At 33.0% G+C, this 23140-nt stretch overlaps 1 protein-coding gene across 1 annotated transcript in view; it reads left to right on the top strand.

Annotated features, from left to right (window-relative positions):
• LOC129223841 (serine palmitoyltransferase 2-like) overlaps positions 1–23140 on the top strand; it is a 51092-nt gene that overhangs the window by 22053 nt on the left and 5899 nt on the right. Inside the window, exons 3-9 of the mRNA XM_054858206.1 lie at positions 2199–2353; positions 3574–3719; positions 14405–14623; positions 15713–15818; positions 16852–17071; positions 19430–19556; positions 21966–22101. Coding sequence (XP_054714181.1) covers positions 2199–2353; positions 3574–3719; positions 14405–14623; positions 15713–15818; positions 16852–17071; positions 19430–19556; positions 21966–22101 — 1109 coding nt within the window. The remainder of the gene's footprint in view (positions 1–2198; positions 2354–3573; positions 3720–14404; positions 14624–15712; positions 15819–16851; positions 17072–19429; positions 19557–21965; positions 22102–23140) is intronic.

The following is a 23140-nucleotide window of genomic DNA, read 5'->3' on the forward strand; positions in this document are numbered from 1 at the left end:
TTTTTAATTAACAGCTTAAATTGTTCTAAACACTGCATTTTATTTAATATGCAATGCTTTTCAGATACGGCAAAGAAAGGAAAGCATTATCATTGATAACGTAAATCAGGGAAATTTGGCGAATTTAATCAGGGAAATCAGGGAAAAGTCAGGGAACTTTTTTTTCCAGTTCCTGTCGCCACCCTGATGAAGCTACGATAAATGTTGTGTCAACTAATAAAGAATTAACTTGAATGCATTTGTGAATTACTCAATAGTTATCATGAAACTTGACTACTTGAATTTAAATTATATCACCTTGGTTTATTTAGAAAACAATTGCAGAAGGAAAATTAAAAATGGTAAATTGTACAGACAATAGTAATAATATACAGCAGCAATGGCAATAGTAAAATTAACATGTTTGAAATAGGGTTCAAATTCTAGAAGAATAATTTCCTTTTTTTCTAGATTTTAGAGGGATTTTCTAAATTCGAGGGGGGAATTTCTGAAGTTTTTCAATTATTATGTAAAACAAGTTAAATAGTAGTTTAGTTATGCATTTACATGTCATATTTTTCAATTCAATTACAGATTTCATATTGTATGCATGATTTTTAACAATGTAGCAAAAATCATATCCAAAATAGGCCAAGTAAGCAAAAGAAGGCATATATTAAATCATTAATAATTGATGAGCCACACTAGTTTTACACAAAAGAAAATAAAATGTTTTATGATGTGTCTTTCAACTTTGCACAATTTGCTATGATTTATATTTTGACTAAGTTATGAAACAATATGGCTTTTACCTAAACGCATGGTAAAAAATATGTTCCTGACGTAAACAATAACATAATACATAAAGTAGTCCTTTAGTAGTTGTAGTAATTGATGTGTAACATTTGTAAAGTGATTATTCTAGTGTATTTTTAGCCTATGTTGTTGTTTTTAAATATTTTTAATTTAGATAAATTTAAGTTTTATCTAAAAAGATTTTAAGTTTGATGTTTGTATTTTTCATTCATGATTAATTTTACAAAATAGTAAGTTGTAGAACATTGTATCCCACATGGTAGTCTTGCCTCTTTAACCGTCCAACCAGGTGACCCATAGGCAAGTTAAGTACTTAATCAATTTTCCCGCTATCCTACATTACCATGCTAAAAGGGGGGTGGGGTATAGGGTTAGAGACAAAAAGTTCATATACATTTGTAGCATTCATTAAACATTATGCATGAAATTAGTCAATTAATGTTGACCTTAATTACAGTTTTTTTGTTATAAATGTTTCAAAAGTAATTAATGCAGCTATTTGAATATTTTTATGCAAAATAATACAGGGTTAGCACAAAAGAATATCCCAGTTTTAAAAATTTATATTTTATAAACTATTACACTAACCACTATAACATAAAAATGAAGGTAAACTGTCAAAGTTTTTTTAAATGTAAGTAACTACGTAAACATGCATGTTCCACACTAACGCAGCCAGAATTTCCTTCTGGGAGGTGTTTTTTGGTCAGAACAGTCTTTAAACATGTATTAACTACTGTATTAGGATTGGCAATAATGTTAAAACCTGTGGCAGCGCCCCCCTCACTTTGCTTCGCCACTGACATTCTGTAACGCTGAAGTGGCTGTGCCAGTGATGATGATTTACTCTTTATTCTCATTGGCCAGCCAGATCCTCAAACCTGACACCCATGTGATTTTTTTTTAATGAGGTTTCGTCAAAGACTGTTTATACACCACCGTTTCCTACAACATTGCAAGAACTAAAAGATCGCCTGTGTAGCATTACGAAAAATTGACAGTGAAACACTCCAAAATGTATATTACAGACGAATGTCATGAAACATTGAACATTAGTGAGTGAAAAAAAAATCACAGTTTATTTTTATGTATTATTTATTCAGTAAAACCTGTAAAGATGACTACCTGTCTAAGTTGACCGCTTTTTTCAGGCACGGAATTAGCCGTTATCATATAAATCAATCTCTGTAAGTTGACCACGAAACTAGTGCACCGCGAGTGGTCAACTTATGCAGGTTTCACTGTTGTACCAAGTGTAATAGTTTATGAAATATAAATTTTTGAAACCGGGATATTCTTTTATGCTAACTCTGTGTTAGAACAATATTTTTTACATTAAAAAGTTTTTAAAAGCCTTATTTGTTGTTAATTTTTAATATTTAACTGAATTCTAATTTTTATAGGGATATGTTCCATTGTATCAAAGTTTTGAGAGCTTTTACACTCGTAATGTGTACAGAAGAATTTGCCACTGTTTCAACATGCCTATTTGCAGTATGCCTGGAGCTACTTTAAAATTGAAAGAACGAGTTTCTAATGATTATAATTATACATTCGAGTAAGATTTTTCAGACATTTTACTGATTATGCTAATTTGTTTTTAATTTTTTAAAATTAACATAATCTTTGTTCAAAGTTTGCTTTATTACGACTAACTAAAACTCTCTTTTAGCTTGTCTTAATGTAACAAAACTTTGAATTACTAACATGTCTGAGTTGCTTTTCAATTTGATTTTGTTAACCTCCAAGTCTCTTAATTTATTCTTCTTCTGGTCACTGTTTGGGGTTTTAATTAAAAACTTCTGTATCAATGAATTTGAGATTTTCCTTTCTGAAATTGAGTACATTATATTTAGTACTTAGCATTACAAATAGCTAGTCATTGACAAAAATAAAATCCGTTTCAATATTAAGATATTCCCTTCCAACTTTTCCACAGCTATGAGCATATGAGTAACTGTTTTGAATTATAAAAATGTGTTTAATTATCAAGTAGTAATGGAATAGGACTTCATTTATCAAGTTATAACCTTTTACACTTAAAATTTATCTGTCTTTCTGCATTGAATTTTAGATTTCAGTAGAAATGCATGATTTAGGTGCATGTATTTTCCAAAAAAATATTCTAATTGAATAATTAGTATTTTTAGTTGAAAAAAAGAAGTAAAATTTTTGCTGTATTCTGTTTCAAAACTTGTTGCTAAGAACTGAAAGTAAACCAAGCAGCTTGTTTGTTCTTTTTTTTTTCTTTTTAAATAAAATTCAAGTTTTGCACACAATTTAAAGTAAGCAATAAATAAATACCTTTGACATTGGATATTTCCTGTTATAGAATTTAAAGTATTACCTTGTTCGTTATAAAAGTTATCAATATCAGGAAAAAAAGAAAGAAATCAACTCCTATTTTGTGTTAAAAGTTATTTAAGCTTGTTTTTCAATTTGTTGTCATGCTTTTTATAGAGCTGGTTGAATGTGTGTTTACACATTTCTTCTTTAATGTTGAAACAATACAACATCAGCTCAGTCATTTCCAGCCGAGCTGGCGGTGTATTTCATGTATTTCTACTTTAGCCCTGGCTAATGGGCGGTAACTTACTGAAAATACAACATCAGTTCAGTTATGGCTCATACTGTCTTCTTGTGTGGGTGTGTGTGTTTTTTATATTAACAATGAAGCGGATTATTTAGATTCATAAAACTTTGGTTGTCCTGAAACACTAAAAGTTGTATTTTGTTAGTGTAGTACTTACTAACTAGTTCTTTTTTTTTTAATTTTAGACTTAAAGACAGTTATACAGAATGCATAAACATGGGATCATATAATTACTTAGGCTTTGCCCAAAATGAAGGAAAGTGTACAGATGCTGTTCGAGATATTATTTACAAATATGGAGTTGGAGTCTGTAGCACAAGGCATGAGCTTGGTATGACTTAATTTTTTTTCTAGGTATAAATCCTGTTTTAAAACTACAAGTAGTAAAATTAGTAAAGTAATTAAAATACACTCAAATGTTGATAATTTAATGTTGACTGCTCCCAAGTCTTCCCTTAATGAGCACTTTTAAGGTAAAAAAAACGTAGCATCTTACTTGGTCTAGCATTCATTTGTTCAACATTCATGTTTGAATTTTTATTTAATGTGTTCAGTTGAAATTTTGCCCATTGTCTCAGCCATTTCGATTTTCAAAATTTTCTCCAACTAACTGGTTTTTACACAAAATTAAGTATTGCATTCGCAAAAAAATTTTCACTCAAAAATCAACCTTAATTTCCTTTTCAGGGACCGCGTTAAGCATTCGCCATTGCGCCAAATACGATAAAATCATAAAATTGGCGAACAAAATTCGAATTTGGCGAATTAGTTGGCGAACAGAAAATTCTCTAAAATATACACAGAGGAAAAAAAAATCTCCCTTCATAAGTCAATCTAGAAAAAAATTAAGTCCGTTCACGAAATTTGGTCCCCTAAAACCGAACCCTTCACAAAATTCCGATCCCTAAAAACGAACCTTTCACAAAACTCCCAGACTAGCAATCACTGAAAGTTGTTTTATCCTCGGAGCACTCCAAGCAGATTGAGGTGCACGCATGCGCGTTAGCATCGGATCGGAGCGTTACCGTCCATCGGATCGGAGATCGAAGAAAGGATGACGTTTGCCTCTTGTCTCTTTGCGTCACTGTACTTGCGCCTCTCGCTGATTGGATATCTGTTAGGCATAAATGCCTGTTAATAACAACAGTAAATAATCCTATCTCATCACCTCACAACACCAATAGTAAAAGAATGTTTTTCCTTACTTATAATGTATTACCAATCATGCTGCATGACTGGGGTAAGAGAATCTTATCAGCACACATTCACGTTGGTCGAATCGACCGAATGTTTGTTTCACTTCACCTTTGGCGGGAACTCCGCTGTGCATGACGTCATAGATGCTTCTAGAAGGAATCTGATGGCACGTGTGCTTAACCATAGCAGTGATGTGTCCGTTCACGTGACTCGGATATGCGGGGGGATATTTAAACTGCTCGCGGCTTTAGCTCTCTCGCTCTCTTTGATCATCTCTCGTCGTTGTAGGCGGTCGCTCGATCGACATTCGAACTTGCTTGTTCATGCCGCTCGCCCTTTATTGGAAATGATGAGCTGGAATTAGCTGATTTCCCAATGGGTTTACTTCATCGAATTTTTTTGTCAATAGTCATGCAGTTTGCATTGCAGTATTAGTTATCTCATGCAAAAGTAGCATGTGGAGATATTATGTTCTTAGTATTTATTTTTATCATTTACAGTGTGTTTTAACTATTTACATTATTGTTTAAATAAACTTCATGCAATTTAGAAATAGTTTGTCAAGTCTTATTTCCGAACTCACTCTGCTGGTATCAAAGAAACGTTGGGGAGATATTATTAGATTAGAAATTATCCCCAATAATATCGAGTGCGCAGCCTGGCTTCCGAGTAGAGTGTTGGCGGATGCCTTGTTGAATGGCGCGTTTGCTGTGACATTATGTGTAGTGAAATTTAGGCTTACTACACCGCTAGTAGAAGTGAACTTGCAAATAAAAATGTCCATAGCCTGAAGTTGGAAAGAAAAACACGTGAAGCATTTTTCCTCATGGAAAATCTGTATTTATTATCCACAAAGGATTACTTAAGTTGACGAACAACATCTTCATTGATATAAAAAAAACATTTAGACGAATAGACAAAGATTAGCCGCTAAAATACAACGATACATTCATTTTTTACGAACATGCTGATTCCTAGGAATATATGGCATTTACGTAACATACAAAAATAAGCCTAAAGGCGTTTTAAGACTTTGAAATAGACATCACGTTGTATTACGCCCTGCCAGGAGTAAAGGGCACTGGCAGACATCACGAAATCACGTACAACACATTTTGCGGCTATGTGAGGTGAGAGAGAGAGAGAGCGAAAAAGATCGCTCGAAGTATTTAAAGGTCTTCACATGGCTGTCAAATTAAGAATATGCAAAATATAAGATGTGTTGCCAATGCAAGAAAGTTAAAAATATGTTGCCAATCAAAAAGTAACTCAATCTACAAAAAATTCTCGCGGTTATAAGATACAATGAACTGGTGACTCGGTTCACCCAAAAGTTCATTCACTTGACTGAGTCATTGCAACCGATCGCACACATGACGTCACAACGTGATGCAATGTTTACATCGAAAAAGGATTGATACTGCATGATGCAAAAACGTTTTTTTTTTTTCAAATTAAGTGATTCTTTCACGTTTTGTGAAAGTTTAAATTAAAAATCTAACAAGCGGCCCCATTTTTGCAACATGCACAACAATCAGAAAAATTCACAATAAATTCAAATTGACAAAGTCACCATTGAATTTCACAAAAATTTTACACACCCAAAAAGTTCAAATTTAGGTTATATATTTTTCCCCCCAAAAATAATGTCACAAAAATGTCCAAGTTGAGATTTGGTATAAGGTTTTGTCAAAGCATCAGCTAAATTTAATTTAGAACTCACATACATTAATTTAAACAATTTTTCATTTACTAGATTTCTCAAAAAATGATACTTGATATCAATATGTTTACTTCTTTGATTTTGTATAGGACTTTTGGAAAAATCTATTGCAGCAATGTTGTCACAAAATATTTCACAATTTTTCAAAATTAAATTCAAATTTTCATTTTTTAAAATTTTTATGATCCAGACAAATTCTTTAGCAGCCTCTGTCAAAGTGACATATTCGGCTTCCATAGTGGAAAGAGCAATACATTTATGCTTAAAGGTTTTCCACATGATAGGTGCATTATCTAGCAAAATGATGTAACCTCCTATTGAAACCCTATCATCTCTACTAGCTGCCCAATCTGAATCAGAATAACATTTAATATTTAAATTTGAAATATTTGATAACTTCAATTTAAGATTTTTCGTATACAAAACATAACCAAGGAGACGAAGTAAACCATGCCAATGTTTTTCACCATAATTAGATTGAAATTGGGAAAATATATTCAAAGCATATGTTATGTCGGGACGAGTTCTACTAGCCAAAAAGGATAAACAGCCAATTAAATTTCGATATGGTAAAGAATTACATTTATCTATTTCTAACTTACTAGTAGGCGAATCAATTTTTGAATAAACCACCCCAACCGAAATAGGAACATTACTAATTGGAATATTATAACTAGAATACGACTCGACAATTTTATTAATATACGTTGTCTGATGAATATACCAATTACCATCAATGTTTTGAAATTCAACACCCAGAAGTTTTCTTATTTCACCCAAAATTTTTAATTCAAAATGATTTCTTAAAAAATTTACAATTTCATTCAAATCAGATTTTAGTTTGCCAAAAAGTATGATATCATCAACATAAAAAAGAAGAATAACCTTATTTTTATATATGTAACAACAATTACACCAATCTAAACTAGAAAAGTTCATTTTCAAAAGTGTTTCATGGAGTTGATAGTACCACATTCTACCACTTTGGTGTAAACCGTACAAAGCTTTCTTTAACAAACAAACTTTACCAGGCTCTAGTACATATCCACTAGGTTGTTTCATATATACATTAGTATCCAAATTAGCATACAAATAAGCGTTATTTATGTCTACATGCAGATGACACCATTTAAAAAGACATACAAAAATACAGAAAAACAATCTGATTATAGAAAAATCAATGACTGGGCTAAAAACTTCTTGGAATGATTCTCCAGCTTCCTGAAGATAACCTTGAGCACATAATCGAGCACGGTATTTCACAATATTCCCTTGCTGATCTTCTTTTACCGTATATACCCACCGATTTCCCAAAATTTTACTATGTTCAGGTGGATCCACTAACTCCCATACACCGCGATTATATATGGTTTGTATTTCCTGATCCATCGCGTTAATCCAATGTTTAGATTCCCTAGAATTAATGGCTTCTTTAAAATTTAATGGAAGTTTAATTTCAGCAAGATTTCCCTCTAAAATTTCTATTACCTTTCCCTCTTTTAAATTTTTGCCCGAAAAGTCAAAATATGATTCATCAAATTCAATTTTGTTATCATTACAATATTTAATAACTTCATTTAAAGAACGCAAGCGAATATTTGAACCTTCAATCCTATAGTAAATATCAGTTCTATCACCTGATGGTCTAGGAACAGCTTGACGCAACCAATTAATTTCGGAACAAGGTTTTAATTCTTCACTAGGACTATCACTGGAAAGCTCATCCACTCCCTGATTTGAAGTTACAGGATATTCATAATCAAAATTGTCAGGTAAGTATTTCATAACCTTTGGACTATTTGATCCAGAACCTAGTACGACATCTGCCCCTTTAGTTCCCTCATCAAAACTGACATTACATGTTTCTATGATTCTTTGTTCGTCTTCCAGCCAGACACGATAACCTCTAGTATTTTGAGCGTAACCTAACAAAATTCCTGGTTTAGATTTATCGTCCAATTTCTTTCTTTTCTGGCTTGGAACATTTACAAAAGTTAAACAGCCAAAAGTTCTAAGATGTTTCACGCTAGGCTTTTTATTGAAAAACAGTTCAAACGGGGTATGATTGCTCCCATGACAAGACCTATTCCAAACATAAGAAAAACAAAATGCAGCTTCCCCCCAGAATTTCGAAGGTAAGTTACTCTCTTTTAAAAGTGCTCTAACTCCCCCCATTAATGTCTGGTTAAACCGTTCAATTATGCCATTCATCATTGGTGTGTAGGGATTAGTTTTCTCATGCCTAATGCCACGGTTATTCAAGAAAATTTCAAAATTTTGATTGCAAAATTCTTTCCCCCCATCTGTACGAATTGATTTAATTTTCCTCCCTAAAAGCCTTTCATTACGATTTAAAAATCTTACAAAAATATTGAAAACATCCGACTTCAATTTCATAGGGTATACAGCAACGCGTTTTGAAAAATCGTCCATAATGGATAAATAATATTTCTCTCCCCTCAAAGTTAAATTTGGGACTTCACCTACATCCATGTGTATAAGCTCTAAAGGTTTAGAAGATCTCACGGCCCCAATCGATTTAAAAGAAATACTCCTAGCTTTAGTATATTTACAAATTTCACAATAGTTAACATTTTTATTCAGTTCAGGAAGACCTCTAACACTATTGTTTTTGCTAGTTCTAGAAATATATTCATAATTAATGTGACAATATCTCTTGTGCCATAAATCTTCAGGTGAAATTTTACCAATTTTTTCAGAAATGTTACAAACAGGTTCAGAATTATCACAATGTTCACTATTTTTCAAATACAAATATCTATTAGGCTTAAAAAAATATAAATTTATGTCATTTCTACGCTTTGCATAAAATAATTGATTCCAATTTTTGTCATAAACTTTAAGAATGGTATTATGACCAACAAATTTGTTACCTTCCTGTTCCAATTTAGATAATGACAATAAATTACGACGGATTTCAGGATTGTACAGAACATCTTTCAAGATAATTTTCCTATGTCTACCATTAATTTTGACCAACAATTGAATTGTACCAATCCCTAAAATATTGCTTTGTTTACCGTCAACAGCCATAGACATTTTTAAGTTATTAACTGGTCTAAAATCAGAGAAAAGATTTTTATTTTTAGTGACGTGTGACGTAGCTCCAGAATCGGCAATCCACGTTATATCTGAGTCAGATGAAGTAATATTCAAAGCTTCTGACTCATTAATTTCACTCACATTATGTTGAGAATTAGAAGACCCTTGAGAAAAATTTTTAGAATTTAACTTTGCCTTAAATTTAAAACAATCAACCTTTTTATGCCCAAAAATCCCACAAAAATTACATTTCCCTTTAAATCTATTTTTACTAAAATTTGACACAGGTTTACAACTACTTTTACAAGGATGGATCTTACCGGCAGGTAGCGAATTCGGAACGGTCACATACACAGCAGGTGTCTGTAGTGGAACGTTCATTTCAGAAATTCTATTTGCTTCGAGCAACAGTTCTTGTTCTATTTTCAATGGGGTAAAGTCCACGTCAGACCATCTGTAGATTTGCTGTACAATGGATGCAAACTCAGGGGGTAAACTCCGGATATACTGGAAACCTATGTAAAGGTCGGACATCGCATGGCCAACTTCTTTTAATTGTGACGCGGCTGCTTTCACTCGGCAGATGAAAAGACCAACCGTTTCTCCGTCTTGAAACTTGACTTGAAAAAACTTATCTAACAGGGATATTAATCTGGCACGGGTGTCAGGTTCAAAATACTTGCACAAGATTTCCCAAGCTATCTTTCCTTCAGTAGTGCATTCGATGAGAGGCTTGAATTCTTCTGACAGGAACTGATAAATAGTAGTATAAGCTCGAGTTCTTCTAAGATTCAATTCCGCTTTATCTCGGAACGTCAATTTTTCTTCTTCAGGTTTCTTTTCTTTTTCGTCAGCTTCGATGAATTCCCAGCTGCCCGAATGACGCAAGACAACTTGTATGTTTCTCTTCCAAGTATTCCAATTATTGGCATTTAGTAAAGGTATTGTAGGGACTTCCATACTTTCAAAAATTTCACGATGTTTTAAAAATTCTTCAGAGCATAAAAATTCAAATTTTCCAAGTTCTTCAGGTTATGGCCAGGAATTGCAAAGTCCAGGTGACCTGGGCCCATAACCACTTGTGAGCATTATGTGTAGTGAAATTTAGGCTTACTACACCGCTAGTAGAAGTGAACTTGCAAATAAAAATGTCCATAGCCTGAAGTTGGAAAGAAAAACACGTGAAGCATTTTTCCTCATGGAAAATCTGTATTTATTATCCACAAAGGATTACTTAAGTTGACGAACAACATCTTCATTGATATAAAAAAAACATTTAGACGAATAGACAAAGATTAGCCGCTAAAATACAACGATACATTCATTTTTTACGAACATGCTGATTCCTAGGAATATATGGCATTTACGTAACATACAAAAATAAGCCTAAAGGCGTTTTAAGACTTTGAAATAGACATCACGTTGTATTACGCCCTGCCAGGAGTAAAGGGCACTGGCAGACATCACGAAATCACGTACAACACATTTTGCGGCTATGTGAGGTGAGAGAGAGAGAGAGCGAAAAAGATCGCTCGAAGTATTTAAAGGTCTTCACATGGCTGTCAAATTAAGAATATGCAAAATATAAGATGTGTTGCCAATGCAAGAAAGTTAAAAATATGTTGCCAATCAAAAAGTAACTCAATCTACAAAAAATTCTCGCGGTTATAAGATACAATGAACTGGTGACTCGGTTCACCCAAAAGTTCATTCACTTGACTGAGTCATTGCAACCGATCGCACACATGACGTCACAACGTGATGCAATGTTTACATCGAAAAAGGATTGATACTGCATGATGCAAAAACGTTTTTTTTTTTCAAATTAAGTGATTCTTTCACGTTTTGTGAAAGTTTAAATTAAAAATCTAACAATTGTGTTCAATGTCTGAAACATCGGAGTAAGATAGGAATGCAGTCTTTACTTCGTTAAAAGCTTTTATTTCTACTCTCAAATTTATTAAAGAATCATAAATATCTCTTAAAGTTGTTTTTAGCCATTTTTTCCTTTGAAAAATTACATATGATTTGTGGAAAAACTACTTAATTTGCATTTTTTTTCTCACCAAATTCCTAAAAACGGGCAAAAATTCCTGGATATAACCCTGCCCTTATCCTCAAAAAATTGTCGAAAATTAAGTTATATTTCACTTTCTGATTAAATATTTCTGCAGACAAAAATACATTTAAAATGAGTAAAAGTTCGTCTTTGACTAAAACTTTTGAAATTTGGCTAACACTTTAAAAATTTGGCGAATTTACTGGCGAATGATTCAAAATCCTTAGCACGATCCCTGCTTTTTGCTCACTTACAATTGAATGTTGAGTTTTTTCCGACCCGATCACATGTGCATATATACCTAAGAACGTACAGACTAGTGATGCGCCGGATCATCAAAAAAGTAGATCCGCGGATATGGATACGATCCGGAGCATTAGTGTCAAGATCCACGGATACGGATACGAACCTCTTTTTTTTTTTAACCCAATTCAACTATCCAAGTGTAAAAGTTGTTACGGAAGGTATTCCCGTCAGAATAAAGGCAGTTTCTTCAAAAAATGTCATCCGCGGTGAAAATATTATCCAGACCAGCGATTCCCAAAGTGTGTTCCGCGGAACCCTTGGGTTCCGCCAAAATGAGAAGGGTTCCACCACAGTTGTAGCAAAAAAAAAAAAAAAATCTACAGTAATTTTAGGAAAAAAAAAAGAAACAAGATCAAAAATTCAATATATTGTGTCACATAGTAAAGTGGCGTACTGGGCTGCCGAGGTACCGGAAAATTCCCGGTAAGCCTACGCCTTAAGCAGCCATTATTTTTGAATGACATTTTTTATTTATTTTTTTCATGAAAGGTATTTTCTTTTTAATCAATATTTAAACATTACGCATGCTCCCAAAAAAAGTACAAATTGACTTCTGAAATGATACCTTGTAATTTAAATAGTGAATAAAATCTAATTTACGAGTCTTTTATTCAAATATTTCAGAATTTTTAGAATAGAAAAGATCCGTCGAAAAATAACGGATACGGATACAGATCTTTATTTTCGCTCGGATATCCGGAACATCACTAGTACAGACGCCTAAAATATCCATTTTGACGATTCCCGAGTTAATTACAACGAGTATTCTCATGACATCTGTATGTGCGTATTTATGTTGCATAACTCAAGTGCCCTAAAAAGTTGAAATTTGGTACGTAGACTCCTAGTGGGGTCTTGTTCTGCACCTCCTCTTTTGGTTGCATTCGGGTGTTTCTTAAGGGGTCTTTTGCGCCTTTTTGGGGGGAAATCATTGTTAATATCGATGGAAACTCAAGTGATGTTCTAATTTGGTGGAACTTGGCAATGTATCGCCAGTCCTTTGGTCGCCAAGTTTTGTCGCCAACTTGTCAAGAAATTTGGCGATTTTTTTTTTTTTAAATTTGGTTTCAATTTTACCACTGTTGGTGATATTTAGAGAGTTAACTATTGAATTGCATTAAAATTGTCAATAATGGGGGAAATAACATGAAATTGGGGTAAAAGCAAGTCATGTAATGCATGCATCAGCTCATTTTTGGCATCACTTCAGGAATAGTTCCCATGGGCCAAAACAGCTTTTGTTAATGAAACTGGATGTCATATATGTACCAGGGTTGACTTTCTGCCGGCAGAAACTAGTTTTTGCCGTGCTAGTGGCAGAAACTGGCAAAAACTTAAAAGTGTCTTTAATAACTCAAATAATTAGTAAATGATATTTGTTAGAGTAAACTAAAGAATTAGATATCATTTCATCACTTAAAAAAATAAAATCCAATGCTAGTGCCCTTGATTTAGTTCAGAAAGGGAACTTATAAATTGCAGAGGCTCGTAGTATTTGGATTAATTTAACAAAGGATAAAAATCATACTGGGGTACTTAGGAAAGAGGAGTGACATACAGAATTGAACGGGCATTACTGATTGTAATTTGCTCACTATGCTTCCTCTAAATTGTTTGTGATTGAAATTATGTCACGTGCTTCAAGAAGAAAGTGCCAGAATTTTACTTGCCTAGAATTTTGTACCTAATGTCACAGCTTTGCAAAATAAATTGGCCCCATTTCTCAAAACTAATTTTTCTAGTCAAATTTTTGCCACAATCCTAGTTACTACATGGTGGACCAGTTATGCAATAGATGAAAGTTTCACGAACATTGCTTGCTCCTTGATGCATTGTCTGCTAGCTCTTCTATTTCAAAAATATTCTAAACTTTCTCATTTGTGCATATTAAATTGAGAAGCTGTTTAGATTTTTGAAACCACTTTTCCGAAGAGGCAATTGCAGGGTCCCAACAATGTAACATTTGATTTTGAATTGTGATAATTTTGTAATGAAATTACAGTGCTTTGGTTAACAATTTATTATTTTTTTCCATGTATTTTCTGTTGTATATCAAGAATTAATTTTTAATTTTGTGAGTTTTTGCCAGTTTCTGCCGCAAATGTGGCAGAAAGTGGTTTTTGCCATGCCGGTTTTAACCACCTGGGCAGAAACTTGCCAACCCTGCACTGATTAGAATTATGATTTTGAATAAATGCTATTAGAATTGCTTTTATTGAACTTTGTATAAGAAGATTAATTACTTGTATCTAATGGTTTGTTTTCCCATTTAAACTTGTAAATACCTAGTCAGTCTGTTCTGCCAGCAATTTGTTTTTTAAGGGAGGATTAGTATGAAACATACTTTGAGTTTTTTTTTTTTTTCTTTTTTAAATTAATCAGATTTATTCGATATTTTCAAAAATTACTAATAAATTATTTTGAAATTGATCTATAGTTTTCATATGCTTTAAATCTCATATTTTTAGCAGTGTTTACATTCCTTGTTTTTTATTTGTAGAATGAAATTTTAATGTTGCTCTAGTAATGTTTTTATGTCTTTTATAGTTGTATCCTGCTTTTTTCTTTATAAAAAATAAATTTGTTGCATTTTATTTTATGTATTTATTATTTTTCTTTCTTTTCTTTTTTTTAAATTGTGTTGGAAATATCCTTTTTTTCCTTGTAGGTAACTTGGATATTCACAATGAACTAGAAAGTCTGACAGCTGAATTTTTGGGCGTAGAAGACAGTATCATTGTTGGCATGGGGTTTGCTACCAATTCTACCAGTATTCCAACATTAATTTCTAAAGGAAGCCTTATTTTTAGTGATGAACTAAACCATGCATCATTAGTTCTTGGATGTCGCTTGTCGGGTGCCAAGATAAGGGTCTTCAAACATAACAGTATGCTTAATGAATGCTATTATTATGTTCCTTTTAACATGTCATCTTTCAAATGCAGCTTCGATTTACGTTATGCTTTTCAAATTTTGTATTTCTTATTCTTTATTGTCTAAATAGTTCAAGATTGAATCAGTGGTTAAAATTTGAATAGATTCTAGAAACAAAAGTAAAAAAATAAGAAAAAAAACTTTGCATGCTGATCAAACGGGTCATCTTTGCCCACTTAGCCCATTTTAACACCCAATTTTGCAAGCATACACCATTGGAGCAGTAGTTAAAATCTCTGAACAGATTCCAAAAATAAAAGTAAAAAAAAAACTATCCATGCTGATTAAAAACTGTTGATTAAACCAGTTACCTTTTGCTCACTTATGTCCATTTGAACATTCAATATTGCAAGTACGCACCAAACAAGTCGTTCATGACATTCAGATACTGAAGTTTCACTTTTTCTAGAGATCATCTGTCTGGAATAGCCATGAACCAACTGAAGCACTAAACCTCTCACAGAAGCTGAGATAGCAGCTAAAATAGTTAAATCAAGTTTCACACCCAGAAGGGGGGATGGGAGAACTGCAAATATATGGTGGGGCTGGACCTCAGAATGAGATGTCTACTGCTTCCAGTTCATTTACGGCCATTCCAGGGTGATGATCTCTAACAAGAAGGGAAATGCAGTCTCTCGATAATGTGGTTTCACAAATGCATAACATACTATGTTTAAAATTTTACTTTTTTCCTGTTACAAACAGCAAAGAAAACTCAACTCCTAATGCAGAGTTAATTTTCCTTTTTCAATATAGAGAAGGTTTAGAGATTCTGATACAAGCAGCTTTCACTTCTTTGCTGACTTATTTACTTTAAAGTAGGTTGAGAGAGCACTTTTACCAAAAGAAAGAGCAAGTGTTGCAAATTGCCATTTGTTAAGTATCTAATGAGAACTCTGCTAACTCCTTATTTAAATTAGTAAGAAGCAGTAAAAGTCGAGCGTGCAATGGCCGAGTGTCGAATTATTGCTCTAGTTATTTCCATTTGTAATTGTGATCTGTAAACTTACATGCATGTTGTTGTTTTTTCATTGCTAAAAAGATATGAAAGATTTGGAAAAGAAAATCAGATCAGCAATTGTTGATGGTCAACCACGGTCCCACAGACCTTGGAAAAAAATTATCATTATAGTTGAAGGTGTTTACAGGTAATATTTTAATTGAAATTCTTAAACTTTTTTCTGTATATATGTGTGTACATAAATTCCTGTATATATGTGTGTACAAAAGAATCATTCCATTGTTCGCCTCGACTGTGTTTTAGTCAGGTGGACCTGTCTTCGTTTTTAATGCACTGATGATGGCACTTGTATTTTAGAGTGCCGAAACAGCTGTTGGCTGGTTTTTTAACCTTTTTCCATTCTCAATTTGTACTTTATATACGTTATCATATTTTATTCACATATATGTGTGTATTTAGACAGGTGGTTATAATTAAAATTGCAAGCTCAAAATGCTTTAATAAAACTATTTGTCGGAATGACTTGCTATTTCAGCAGAGTTATCATGAGGCAATATAAATTGGTTTGAAGGGGAAAAAGTAGTTCCAAAATATGCTGATAGATGGCTTCTCAGGGTAAAATCAGGGGTAAGTTCTTAATAGATTTGTTTAAAATAAAAATGTTAACAGCCAAAAGTATGCAATAGGTTACAAGGATTTACAAAAAAAAATTTATTAAAAAAAAAAGATTATGTATAAAAGCAATGATTGTGGAACTTCATGAAAGCAACACCTTACGAAGGATTAACACATCTGATATGCTCCTTGTTCCTCCAATAATGGAAAACTCAAACAAACACATTCCACACATGTTTGTTGGGTATCTGTGCTGATTCTGTTCCTGATATGCATGTCAGGTCTTAATAATTAGCACGTCAATACCACCATACCAGTAATGTTAACCCTGACAGTGCCATCCATGGGCACATTTTGGTACAATTTTTTCTTTGTCAAACAAATTCCCACAGAAATATCAAGTCATTTTGACCAGTAAATGTAAAATTACAATGCTTTGAAATCAGAACTTTTTGTATGTTAGCTTATCTTTTAGTCCATAATTGTACTATTCGTAAAAAATTTAATTAATGTGAATTAATTTACATTAATTATTTTTTATCAATATCAAATTTACATTAATTATTTTTTATCTGTTTGTTTATCATTGATTTTCTTCTTTTTAGTATGGAAGGCACTATAGTAAATCTTCCAGCCCTAATTGCCTTGAAAAAGAAATATCGCTGTTACTTATATGTTGATGAAGCTCATAGCATTGGAGCTATTGGGCCTAAAGGTCGTGGTGTTACAGATTATTTCGATTGCGACCCCAAAGATGTTGACCTTCTAATGGGAACTTTTACTAAAAGTTTTGGTGCTTCCGGAGGTTATATAGCAGGTCCAAAGGTAAATTTTGCCAATAAGGAAGTTGCAACTTATTAAATGTTCATATTTTGGCTATTGGATATTGTTAATTGACCCTCAAAACTAAAAAATTCACCATCGCCGAATTTTAAAACAACGTGGTTGATTTTTTATGAATTTTTAAAAATCCACGTGCAAAAGTGCGCTCTTCTGAAACTGTCAGGAGGAAAAACCAATTAAAGTTCTTGGTGGACCTCACAAATGTGTCTTGGTTGAGTCAAATTAGAAAGCATATTTAAGTAAATCATTAACATTTATTAGTACTAAAATACAACATGTTAACAAGAAAAAAATGCTTCTTGAAAATATATTATTCTTGTAGAATCCTATCCAGCAATAATAAAAATATTGCAGCAAACATGAACAATAAATAGAATAGTTATACCACAGGTGCTCCTAAAAAAGTTCATCTGGATAATGGAAAAACAGTTCAGCGATCTCGAATCATCTTCCGCCAGTCGATTCCAAACGAAGTCTTAAAACATCCACGTAGGGCCGGCCGGCCCAATTCATTTGGCATGTAGATCAAGTGGAACGCGAGTCCATCATCAACAGGACGATAGATCCAAGGGCTGGTAGCCCACTACAACAACTTATGCCGGAGGAGACATCCTGGAAATGGTAGCAGGGGAGAGAGAGATCGATGGACGGATGTCCACCGCTTAAATACTGCTTCGATGACGTTCCACACAATTTACGTATTGTTTGTTGCAAGTTCGATGAAATTTACTAAGAAAACTCAAAAAAATATTTTTGGCAACACTTAATTTCGTTGAAACCGTTACATTGACGGACAAGATTTTTTTCACTGTGATTTTTAACTGAACCGTCAATCAAGCGCCATGCGGTTTGTTTACATTTTTCTTACTACGCATGCAGGAAAGAACGAAAGTTTTGGGACTGTATTTAATTAGTGCGGCGTCAAGATATGGAGAGTTCCCTCACATAAAAATCGGTAAGTATTATTAATATCATTTCCCCAGTACCGGAAAGTCAAGAAAACAAATAAAAAAATATCAAATATTTTGACAGAAACGTCACGAGCTAACGTCGCAGGGCACTAATGGGCAGCCTTCCGCCGAAGATCCCTTGTTTTCGCTAGGGACATTTTGAGCGAGCTGATATTTTTATTTTTTAGAAATTCAATAATCCTTTTGAACACATTATGGAGGCTGTATTCGTTAAAGCACAATCTAAATAATCTTCTCAAGTAACATCAATGATGATATTCGAATATTTCCGAGAGGATGAGAGGTTTAATGTTCCAGAAACGTGAGGAGTTAAATGCGAGGAGATAAGCCTTTTATGTTTCGTCTTCGATGTCGAATGCATGTCCTGCTGTTTCTCCCCTATCGGAGGAGCGTATGACGTTACTTCCTATGCCAATTGACGTCACAAGCACTTGAACTTTAAAAATTAATTTAAAAAAAACTACTTATCGTATCGCAAAATTTTTTTCACCTATGATGTTCATACATGTTACTCTATCACATAAAAATAAAATTGAAAAATCGAAAACTTCCCTATTTCACCTGTTTGCAACAAGGCGCAAATTGTGCACCTTGTTGGCAACAAGGTGCACAATGTTTGAAAAAAAACTACTCCTACACCATCAAATATCATGTTTCTTGGCCTTACTAATATTCTTTTTTTCTTAAATTATTATTTTTTTTTTTTTTTGCATTCTTTTTCTTGCTTTAAAAAACAATGTTCACAATTGTTCACATTCAGCTATCATTTGTTGAGAGCATAGTACTTTCAGCTCGTGTTAACCTTTCTTTTATGCCATATGAAGCAGTGAGAAGCAAAGGGATGGAAGTGGACTATTTTGTTTCGAGTAAAACGCTCCACATATCTCCAAATTTTTAATTTTCTACTTGCATCCTTTTGCTTCTCACTACCTCATATGTCAGACATAACAATATCATTTTGCTGTGATTTTGCAGTTATCTTACAGCATCTGCTTGCAATTTACGATATTTTTTAAAATTTTAGTATACAGTATGAAGCATGTATTAGTATACAAAATGAAGCATATTGAATAATATACAAAGTTATTCGTCAGTGTAAATATGGTTTGCTGGTTGTATGTATTATGATATTGTATTATGCATAGTAATAAAGAGATATCTTCTAATCGTATATCATTCTCAGTTATCTCTGACATTGTTTGAAGATTTTTAGCCTAATTTCCAGTAAATGAAAGAAATACATGTTTGCATTAAAATTTGCAAAAACTTTAGTAAAAAAATTTAGAGGAAGGAATCTGATTACAAAAAGCATAAAATGTTTTATTATATTTCTTGGCTTTGTATATAATTATTTCACTTATTTTCTTAGAAATTAATTCAACACTTGAGAATAAACTGTCATAGTTTTATGTGTGCTGCCAGTATGTCTGCCCCTGTTGCTCAGCAAATTATCTCATCTATGAAAATTATCATGGGAAAAGATGGAAGTGTCGAAGGTGAGTATTTTTTTAATCTTATCTAAATTTTCATTTCGCTTTCACTCTGGAAATGCTGACACATTTTTTGCTAAGATATATAGAAAAAGCTTGTGTCTTTTTTGTAGTCAAAAATGACTCCACAATGAATATCCTAATCCACATTGTTTGTATTATTAACCTTTAAATTATTGACCTACGGGTTTTCAACCTAACCCTAATGACTTATCTCCGAGAAGCAGCAAGATAAATCGCGGAGCGACTAACAGACCTAAAAATGAGGAAGTGTTATGTACAGGGTGTTTCAGAATTCTTGGGCAAATGTTTAAGGGGTGGTAGTACACATCAAGACAAAAAATATAATGGCAAAAATAAGGGTCCCAAATGTCTTCGAAAGGAGATAGGCGCCATTACAGTTTAGGGTCCAAAATTTCAAATGATCATATGCAACGGAAAAATTGGACGATTTATTTGCAGTTTCAGCTAAAATTATTCTTTTTATCAGTATTTTCTGGAAAATAAATTTTGAAGATGTAGTTTAAATAATGCCGATAGAGGGCGCTTTAGACTTTAGAGCAACGAACAACTATTTTTTTCCTGTATTTTTGAATCTCGTTAGATTTTTTCTAATGCTTGGACTTCAACTTAAATTTTCAGCTCAAAATCAGAATCATTGGGCGTGATTAAGTTGCATAAACTGAACTGTGTTCAGAAGTTGAAATACACTCTTTCACAAAAAAAAAAAAAAAAAACATTAACCAAGAAGGAAACGAGCAATCTTTACGAAACTTAAAATGGATGTGGCCTATGACAAGACAAAGAAATGATTACAAATTCAGAACAAAAGATTGCTTTATTAAGAAGTTATGATACAATAAAGGTGACAAATCCATAAGTTGTATAACCTCCTCTAGCAGCAATACAAGACAAAACACTGCGTGGTATGGAGTGAAATAGGTTATCTATGACCACTGTGACTAAATTGGGATTCACTGTTGAAGATAACACGCTTCCTATCTGTCCTTGTTGATATGATAGTGGCCTCTCTTAAGATGTGCGATCTTCTCGCTCATTTCTGTTTCTAGAATGCCTTAACCGACCGCAATGGAGTGATTCATTTATTTTTACTTACACTAAGCTACTACCATATCACTCCGACTGAGGTGGCCTCAGATATGCACATACAACCAACCTGCTTCTCTGAGACTTACTATACGTTCCTTTAAAAAGTCCAACAGTGGTTCGTAAGAAAAAATTAAAATAATGTTACTAAATAAAGAAATTACTAAAATAATAAATAAATTCAGTCGAGTTTGGATTGCATATAATAAAACACTTTAAAACTTTCTAAATAACTGAAATATTTTCTGGATATGGATGTATTTCAATGTTGGCATGTTTCCAAAACATGCATGTATGGTGGAAATTGCAGTGGATGAAGATCGACTGGGAAAGCCCAACAAAGGACTTATTGAATTCAACATCGCGAGCTTTCCACCAAATTATCGTATTTTGCGAGAATTTTAGATTTTCTTCTAGTTTTAAGAAATCTGCAGAATTTCTGCAAAATTCTATCTTGAGTTGAAAGATGTTTGTAGAAAATCTGCAGTTCCTACAGATTTTCGGCACCAAGGTTTCTGCAGATTGTCGGCACTGCTGTTTTTGTGGATATTCGACATCGCAGTTTCTGCGGATTTTCAGCACCGCTGTTTTTGCGAATTTTCTGCACAGCGGTTTCTGCAGATGTTCTGCACTGTGGTTTCTGCAGAGTTTCTGCATCGAGGTTTCTGCAGATTTTCTGCACAGCGGTTTCTGCAGAAAATTTGTCAGTTTTCCTCTCACATTTGAACAGAATTGTTCTGCAGCTCAAGCATCTGTTCTGTCACGTACGTTGCAAATTTAGTAGTATTCTGCTTTGGGGGTTAGCAGTAAAACACTTTGTTTTTTATTCTTTAAAAAAGAGAAGGGAAAAGGGAAAGAAAATAAGATGTTTACCGAAATCTAAACTTTGACTTTTTATTGTGTTATATTTGAGCATAAGGAATTATGCATCATTGCATGAAGTAGAAACTTTCTAAAAAAAAATTGTACTTGAAAAATAATATTTTGTACATTGTAAATATGAACGTACGATCACATCAACAACCTGTGAAAATCAATACTTTTTAAATACAAGAAACTGCAATTTAATACTTCATGTTATTATGAATAATGGTTGCATCTTCAATTGTTTGGAAATTAAAAGCCAAAGTTTAAAATTCTGCCATACATTATTATCTATTAAATATTATCATTTTTAAATTATGTATGGTTTATTTTGAATTTTGCAGTATTTCAGGCATGCAAATTCGATAGTAATATTCTAAGATTTATTTTGGCTGTTTAGGGAAGATTTCAGTGCATTATTGTAAGACATGTTTTTCTTTTCAGGTGTGACCAGAATTCATACTCTAAAAAGGAACTCTCAATATTTTCGTAGAAAATTAAAACAGAAAGGATTCATAATTTACGGTAATGAAGATTCTCCAATAGTTCCTTTGATGCTGTATTTTCCATCAAAAATTACGTAAGAAGCTTTCCTATTCTTTTTTTTTTCATATGAAAAATCAATAGCTAAAAAAAATTTTAAAGCTATAAATAGAAGAACTGCATGCATATCAAATTGAAGTAAATCGATATATATGTTTGAAATGAGGAAGGAAAGCAAAAAATGACCCCAGTGCCGCACACAAGGAGAGGGTCCATGGAGTCTGGACCCCTCCCATGGCCCTTGAGTTTTTGCTTCCTTTTACAAAAAAAAAAGGAAGTATTGTATTCAAAAAAAAAAAAAAAAACACTCAAAAATCGACCTTAATTTACATTTTGCTCGCCCCCAGATGAATGTTGAGTTTTTTCGACCCGACCACACGTGCATATATACCCAAGAACGTATAGACGCCTGAAATATATCCAATTTTATCAATTCCCGATTTAATTACAAAGACTTTTCTCGTGATGTCTGTATGTTAAGTTGTACCTTAAGATTAAACAAATCATTTAGTGAAATTCCAAAGTCTCTTAAGTGGTCTAGTTGCTGAGATATAAGCAAAAGAATGGTTCACAACAGATAAGTTACTTGTGATGAAGATCCTAATACTTAGTCCCTTTATCGATTATCGGCATAGATAATGATAAAAACCCTAAGAAAGCAACAACAGTGAATAAATTTAATTATTGCTCCAGAGAACCCTCGATTCAAAATGTTCCTTATAATTACTAACATTATAATAACTGTTGCAAGGCAACAAAATTTTTAACAATGGGTTTTATACAAAGAGTTCTATAATAAGGTAGAGACTCAGGGTTCGTACGCCCTTGAAAAACCTTGAAAAGTGCTTGAAAAAAAAAGTTCATTTTCAAGTGCTTGAAAACCTTGAAAAAGTTTTAAAACCTTGAAAAAGTTTCTTGGTGCTTAAATTCTCCCAAAAATCAACGAATTGTGCTTAGAAGTTTTAAAAAAGTATTTCACTAATGCAATTTTCTGAACATGTGTTCAGTATGCAACATCGCGAAAAATTGCTTCCGTTGTTTGGGATTTCAATCCTTTTGCATCTTGTAAATATTTT

Source organism: Uloborus diversus, chromosome 6, assembly GCF_026930045.1.
Source record: "Uloborus diversus isolate 005 chromosome 6, Udiv.v.3.1, whole genome shotgun sequence".
In the NCBI taxonomy this organism is placed as follows: domain Eukaryota; kingdom Metazoa; phylum Arthropoda; class Arachnida; order Araneae; family Uloboridae; genus Uloborus; species Uloborus diversus.